This window comes from Notothenia coriiceps, unplaced genomic scaffold (genome assembly GCF_000735185.1).
Source record: "Notothenia coriiceps isolate Sejong01 unplaced genomic scaffold, NC01 NC01_scaffold00009660, whole genome shotgun sequence".
Classification (NCBI taxonomy): Eukaryota; Metazoa; Chordata; class Actinopteri; order Perciformes; family Nototheniidae; genus Notothenia; species Notothenia coriiceps.
This window is the reverse complement of record NW_011342361.1, coordinates 1-7,371: the sequence shown is the minus strand read 5'-3', so window position 1 is coordinate 7,371 and position 7,371 is coordinate 1. Positions and strand designations below refer to the sequence as shown.

General features: G+C 42.1%; 1 protein-coding gene across 2 annotated transcripts; it reads right to left on the bottom strand.

The window, feature by feature from the left end:
- Positions 1–449: 449 nt before the first annotated feature.
- LOC104945520 (zinc finger CCCH domain-containing protein 11A-like) lies at positions 450–6,944 on the bottom strand. 2 transcript variants are annotated; one of them, XM_010771205.1, is made up of 10 exons: positions 6,702–6,944; positions 6,120–6,197; positions 5,923–6,021; positions 5,686–5,745; positions 5,054–5,569; positions 4,832–4,902; positions 4,196–4,739; positions 2,789–2,961; positions 2,191–2,372; positions 450–1,733 (listed from the first exon to the last, which is right to left on the bottom strand). In XM_010771205.1, exons 1-10 carry the CDS (start codon positions 6,910–6,912, stop codon positions 1,520–1,522), a joined length of 2,148 nt encoding a protein of 715 aa, XP_010769507.1. In that variant the 5' UTR covers positions 6,913–6,944; the 3' UTR covers positions 450–1,519. The 2 variants fall into 2 exon arrangements, with proteins under 2 accessions (XP_010769507.1, XP_010769506.1); XM_010771204.1 differs by having other exon boundaries at positions 4,832–4,905; positions 6,702–6,942.
- Positions 6,945–7,371: the final 427 nt, after the last annotated feature.

The following is a 7,371-nucleotide window of genomic DNA, read 5'->3' as shown; positions in this document are numbered from 1 at the left end:
TAAACATGTTTACTGCTTTTATTTCAGTATAATACAATGCACTTACAATAATTGTTCAGGACCTGATTTTCAATCTACTTTAAGTTTTAAATAAGCCATCTCTCCATTTACCTTAAGGTTTTTGTTAACACCCTTTGTGAAGTTGGCAAACATGAGACTCTGGTGTGGAATGTAGGTGGACAGAAAAGAGAAACATCCATTAAAGCATCGGATCAGCAGTCATCAGTACAATATTTTTAACACCATTACCTATATTGTGGGTTGTAATCTCAAATGTATACCTTAACCTCTGTGTTTTTTGTTTGGAATTAAATAGACCTACAATACATGTGGTGTTAAAACAGATTGAATTAAAAAAGTAATTAGTTAAACATTCCATTACACTTTATGTTGATTTCCAAAACCTGGCTCTAAGTATTGAAGGCCTCTTTGAAAATAATTGGTCCAGCTCGTCATTAAAAGCACTTTTTATTTACACAGTAATATGTAGAAGTGATTTAACAGTAAGCTCGTGGGAAAGGGTCATGACAGAACAAACGCGTATTAAGACTAAAAAAAAAGTTGAACTTTTCTAACATCACATTAATACACCAATGCAAACACAAAAGAGAAAGAAAACTAAAGACTGCATTGTTGAACTCAAATACACTGTTTGTCAATCATATTGGGAATATACAAACATCAGAATCAGTCCCTGAGGTGTTCTTTAACAAAGCCCAGAGAGCACTTTAATTCACACTTTTATCCCAGAATAGATGTTTTAAAGGTATTTCCACTGAATAAAAATACATTTCAGTCAAACATTATAAAAACGCTAAAGAGCATCCACTGGCAGAAGGTGCACTCCAAAGGATCTGCGTGGAAAATCTATGAACACATACACCTGTTCCAGATGAACTCAGTATCTTCCTCACAGGCTCTGATCTGAGCTTTGATGACACAGGGTTGTCGTTGTTAAATTAAAATTAATACATTTAAATGTCATAATCTGGGAAAACAAAAAAACAAAAATTGGGGGAAGGCTACTTTTAGTGCAGCAGTATTCATTATTCACATACCCAGATTGCTCTTCCCTTGGCATACACAGTATACAGATGTGAGTTCCCTCTAAAAGAACACATTCATCATTCCTACAATGTAACATCATCCAGGATTGCTGACAAACTGATGTTATTAACAACATCTCCCAGAGCCAACCTTTTTTCAATTTCTCTTTTCAAGAGCTGAAAAGTTTAACAATGATCATGAACTGACATGATAAAGAAAGAGTCAAAGCTCTGCAGAATAACCCTGGTGTAATCAGATGATCATATTGGCTGGAAATGACAAAGGAGATGTCACAGGTATAAATCAATATGAACATAAAGCTTAAAACAAGTTCAACCTTTCAGGGAAAATGTTTTCCTTTTTTTTTTTTTTTTTAAATGGTAGATATGGTGATGGTCTTCGCTTCTTGAAAACAAGACATGGTTGTGAGCAAGAAGTCGGGGCAGGGGGTTGATTGTGCTTGACTGAGCCCTCAGCTGTCAATCATCTCTGAGAGTTCCTGCAGCAGGTCATCCTCTTCGATGCCAGGGTCCATGTCTCCCTCCAGATGGTCGTCGGTAAACTCGTTTATCAGCTCCTCAAAGTCATCCACGGCGGAGGTGGAGACGGCAGTGCTGGAGGTGGAGGTGGTGCGGGCTGCGCTCTGTCTCCGTGACTTTGGCTGTGTGGGGGACTTCAGGACTGGGCTGAAGATACAGAGAGGCCTGTTATTCATGTAATAACCAACAATGCTGCATTCATGTCATATGCGGGGAAAAAATAATCTAACAATTTTCAACGGGATTGTCAGTTAAAAATGGGCAAAGATACAGTATTTATAACTGAAATACATTACTTAATAGAAATTGACTTATTGTGTTATTTGGAAGAGTTGTCAAAAACGTTTGACATTTTGTTGCCTTACTGATGTATTTGTTAAATAAAATGCTCTGTAATGTAGCAGACTGGACTGGTTGCTCTTAATCAGAATGTCACACCCCTCACTTTAGGAGAGTTAAAATATTCACGTGAATACAAGTTGTAAATAAAGTTGTTATCACAGTTAAAAATGGTTCCTATAATGTTAATACTATCATATCACTCCTGACGCCTGCCCACAGACATTTGCTTGGTGAAGTCTTACACTACCAGTCTGAGCTTTACCTTTGGGGGACGGTACAGGCATCTCTGACAGCCTGTGGGGTCTCTTGGCTCTGTGTGAAAACTGGGACAGTCTGGAGCTCCTCTGTCAGGGGGCTGCAGCCCGACCCTAAGTCTAGTAGGGTGCTGGGACTGCGGGGGACAGCGGCGCTCAGTTGAGCCTCTGCATTGGACTGAGGGGACTCCTGAAAATGGATCAAAAGTAACCATAGGTCATTACATGCACAAGGTTGTTTAGATTTCCCAACATACTGACATCACATAGTAACTGTAATTCTTTTCCCCTTAAACTTCAATAGCAAAGCCGAATAAAAGAAAAAGGACCAGATATACCAGAGACGATTATTAAGACCAACACTGTTAATGGGCATAGCAAATCACTTAGAAATGCACTAAGGACATGATGAGAAGAAATGCATAAATAAAATGCAAGTATTACAAATAACTTATATAAATACGTGAATAAAAAAGATGAATGCGAATAAAAATAAATGCGGAAATATATAGGAATACAAAAGCAAAAATGGAACATTCCAAATCAAATTCTTTAAGATACGTTATGGCTATAGAAACTAGTTACTGGCAAAGCTTGTAAACCTACCTGTCTGTCTCTGCATGCCGTCTCCTGCCGGGGCCCCTCCTGCACTGCGGGGCCGCTGTTCAGGGGTTTAACAGCAGCAACAGCAGAGCGCTGCGCCCCCCTTCTCTTCTGGCCTGGTTTCAGCTGCACTGCAGGCTTCATGACAGACGGCTTCACATTCAGCTTTGGCCTCACTGAAAGGGAGAAAAAAGTTGAAATATTTAATATACATACTTCCAGTCACAGTGCTTTGTAGCCCTTTCCACCTGTGCAGAGGATCTGCCACACACATGTTCTTGTCTACGAACCCTGTTTGCGGTCCAGCTATTCCATGACCAAACCACCAGGTTCCTTAAATCCCATACGACAATTAAGCTGTCATGTCAGCTTAATTGTCATTCCACCGGGTGGAATTTTCATTCCACCGGGTCCGTCTGCGGCGTGTTATGCTGCGGTTTTGTTCCGACCTCCTCCAGCGTTTCAGAAGCGGAGCGTTTTGCGTGCCGGCTCGCAGTTTTTGTTGATTTGGGCATATTTCCTGGATAGGCTACTTTGTACAGACAAAGTTAATAATAATTGTAATATTCCAGTTATAAACGACATAAATCAAAGATGTGTTGCTGTATTTTAGTGGTAAAAAAATGCATTCATCATCATAATTATTATATACTTTACACAGTGCCTGTAAACCGGAGGAGAACGCTGGCATTTCTCCTCCTACTTGAAAGACTAGGAGGGATAGGGTCTGCAAAATTAGTTTATTTTGGGGATTGACTGGATGCTCTGACCGGTCCACTTCCTGCCCGGCGCTATGCAACGCCTCGCATCAAAAATATACCAGCCGCCTATTTCTAGCGGAGCCCAGCACCGAGACGCTTCTGGGACGCAATGCAGCGCGTCTGGTGGAAACACACGCATTGACTAGAGTGGCCACGATCGAGGTGAACACTGCGGCGCAGATGTAACGCGGCGCAGAATACAATACAATACCCGGTAGAATACAGGGGTTAGGTGGGTTCCTGTTGTGGCAAAGTTGATCTTCATATGAAGTAAAGTATAAATGTATTATTTTATTGTCATCCGTTTGGTATTTTCAAAGGCCTCAGAATCTTTCACACTTACGTGAGGTGACTGGTTGTCTGTGTGAGTTAAGCCGAGATGAAGATTTGGTAGTTATTCCTTACTCCTATCTGTCTGGACCAATGGTTACAAATAGTAACGATGGGATCATACAACTGAATAAGCTTAAATAAATCAGATATTACTTTGATATGACTGAATCCAAGCTGTACCGAGACCTTCTCTGTGTGAAGTGTTATTATAATATTTAAGTAAGGATCACTGAGGCTCAACAAGCTCTGAAGCTCTAGGCTCAAGCAGAAACATGGCTGCAAAAGGAAGTATGCGTTACAGTTAAAGATAAAATACCTTTAGTGTTTGCAGTGTGTTCTGGGGATTTCTGATAATTGTTCAGTGTTATATCAGAAGTAGCACCCTGTGGAGCCGCTCTGGCCTGCCTGGCTAGCGGAAGTGAAGTGGGACTCCTTGTGTTTTTGTCTGGGACCTCCCTGGAGCTGCCGGGGCTCTGCGAGTCACACTTGGTCTCAGCTTGCAGTGGAGAAGAGCTCTTCTTCACAGGGCTTGAGGATGCAGTTGTAACGGCAGCAGGTCTTATACGAGGAGGCGAGCTGTTCAGAGGGGAAGCAGCCTTGGATTTGAGAGGGATCGGTTTACTAACAGGGAGCTTTTGGGTTGAAGGGGTAGAGTCAGGGCATGAAGAGCCTTGGTATGTGACAGTGACATTAGCAGGAACCTTCCTTTTCAAGGTTCCTTCAGTGGTTTGTTTCAGAGAAGGCTCTGCTTCAGCCAAGCCTTTGGCTTGCTCCTCCATTTCCTGCTTGCGAAGGCGCTTCTCCCGCATGATCTCCTCAAAGGTCTTGACCTTTAGATTGTTACTGGTGGCATCTCTGGCCTAGAGACAAACAGGAAATAACCGTCAGGTGGAGTTATCACAGAGTAACAAGCAACCATAGCCAATACTGCAGAATCTGCTACACACTGTACCTCAGGAGCAGCAGGGGGAGTTTTCACTGTCTCCTTGGTCACTTCATCACTCTTCTCTGTTGTTCCGTTGCCTGCTGAGTTCAACATAATGTACATTTCAGAAATACAGAAATGTGCAAAACGAGCGATAGCAAATGTGTTAAACAGTTTACAGCAGTAGGTATGATCAACAGTTCTGCAAACATCCCTTCTGCTAAACGATAGATGTGGGTGCTTTCTCACTTTGCCGAGTCGGTTTCTTGATGCACGAGGCTAGGCGAGGCTTTTTAGCATCAGTCTCTTCAGAATCAGAGCTCTTCTTGTTCTCAGCCTCCAGGGACTGCTGAGCTGGACTCCTGCCTGCCTTCTCCATGCGGATCTCCTCCAGAGTCTTCACTCCAAGCTCCCCCAGGTTTGCTGCCTCAGGACTAGCAGCCACAGTGTCAGACGGTCCCTGGCTCTTGCCTGCAGCTTTCTCTACACTGAGCCTGGCCTTCTTGAGGGTGGGGCTTTGATCCTGTTCCTCCTGCCTTTTCTTCTTAGCATGCAGGATCTCAGAGAAGGTTTTGATGTGGCTAATGGGATCCTTTTTGATGGTGATAGTTCGCTTAGCACTCTTGGTCGGTTTGGGTATGTCGGTTTCAGGATCGGCTTTACGGCTCTGGGACGGAGATTTTCCTGCCTTCTCCTGTCTGATTTCCTCCAGAGTTTTGATGTGGATCTGCTCAGAATCTTTCCTTGACTCCACGTTGGTCTCAGCTATAGGGACGGTTAGAGGACAATGAAAACTATGTATTCATCAATATTCATAATTCAATCCTTTCCAAACTAAATGATAAACAGTTGTAGCTTTATATATTTGTCCGACTTCTTACCTGGTTTGGTGGGTGAAACAGACCCGGGCAATCCAAGTCTGTCCTTAATTGGCTTCAAAGCTGTACAAGCAGAAGAAATTAAATGTTGTAATAGATACATTTTTCATTCTGTTTGTACAAACATATCTGTCACATTAGTGCTCTGCCCAAAGATAGATCATCAGCATGATTTGGGGTCAAATGTTACAGGTGGTGTTTTAGGTTATACCTACTTTTTGATGTGACCTGAACACTAACCTTTTTGAGGGGGCATTAATGGCTCTTCCTCATCCACAATTCTTCCCAGACGCCCAGCCAGACCTCTTCTCAGTGGAACACCATCTCCATTGTTCATATCTACAGCAAGAACAAGTCATGAGCTGCTAATCTTTGAAAACTACTATTATGAGCATCGGCACTTCATCTGTTGAGGTGTTTAACAAGAGGGCATCTACCGCTGTTGGGCATCTTCTTCCCAAGCCTTTCAGCCACACTACCTCTGGGTCTCCCAGTTTCTTGAAAGAGAAGTGGGCCTAAAAGAGAGGGACCATGTGCTGTTTAGAACAAAGTGATATTGACTTTACTTCCAGTTAGAACTCAAAAGTAGCCGTTATTATTCTGTTATTATACCAATGTTACAGAGCCAAGTACGATTTTGCTTATAGCAATCATGAGCAATATATTTGGAGTGTAAATAGTAAAAAACAATCCTGTGCTTATTATGTCTAATTTATCACTCAATATCAATATTACAGTTGTTTTGTCCAACAAATACAATAATACTAAACATTCAAAATAGCCTCAAAGTTTTCGGGATTGTGTTATTTTTACCACAACCCCTGGCACTGATTTTTCTTAAAAACTGATCATACATAAAAAGGTTTATGCCATTAGTGTTTTTGTGATCAAATTCATAATAATTTCACAAAATTCACATTTGACCATATCTTCAGAGCCAAATATAAAATGCGTAAATCTGGAAGCAGGAATGATGCAGAGTTGGATATCCTAACACCTGAAATTCTGACAATGTTTACCATCTCCAGTCTCAAAGAGGGCTGGTCGGAAGAATGACTGGATGTTTTCTTTCTCTCCGTTGGATGAAGTATCAGCCCTCTGGATGGGGTAACCAGTTCTCTTCATGCTGGCCTTCAAGGCCTTCCTAAGCCGAATCTCCTCCAAGGTGCTCACTCCAAAGTTCAGTAAGTCTAGTGTGAGGATAACATTACACCGTAAAATCATAGTCATTCCTTAAAGAGCAACTTCCAGGTTAAAGAAACCTGTGAATAAATGTGTAGGAAAATGATGAATACAATAGATTTTCAAAAAAATATACAGAAATATACACTACAGTGACATCTGGCGTCGTTTTTGTAAGAAATGTTCACTTCCGCATAAAAAAGCCTCGGCACGTGACCTCCCGCGTGTGACGTAACACGGGGGACACAAGGGGGAGAGCGGCCGGTGTAACGTATTAATAAACATGGATCCCAATGCTAGTTTCGACACAGAAGACAGAAGAAGTTGAACATGAATATTCGAATGCATATGACGGACCACAACCTTATAATTATGAGCCTGCTAGGCGTCCAAGAGACCAGGAGCAGCTAAGGATTAGAAGAAATAACGGCCATCGGAGAGAAATTGAGCTGTGGTGTGAGGAGAACCAGTGGAGAACTGGGCAGCTATCTTGGTGAGTGACCGGCG

Coding starts and splice junctions, on each gene's coding strand:
- LOC104945520 (XM_010771204.1), bottom strand. CDS start 6,912: ATGACTATGATTTTACGGTGTAATGTTATCCTCACACTAGACTTACTG. Junction 6,198..6,701: donor CCTCTTTGAGACTGGAGATG/GTAAACATTGTC, acceptor CCTCTCTTTTAG/GCCCACTTCTCTTTCAAGAA. Junction 6,022..6,119: donor GAAGAAGATGCCCAACAGCG/GTAGATGCCCTC, acceptor TTCTTGCTGTAG/ATATGAACAATGGAGATGGT.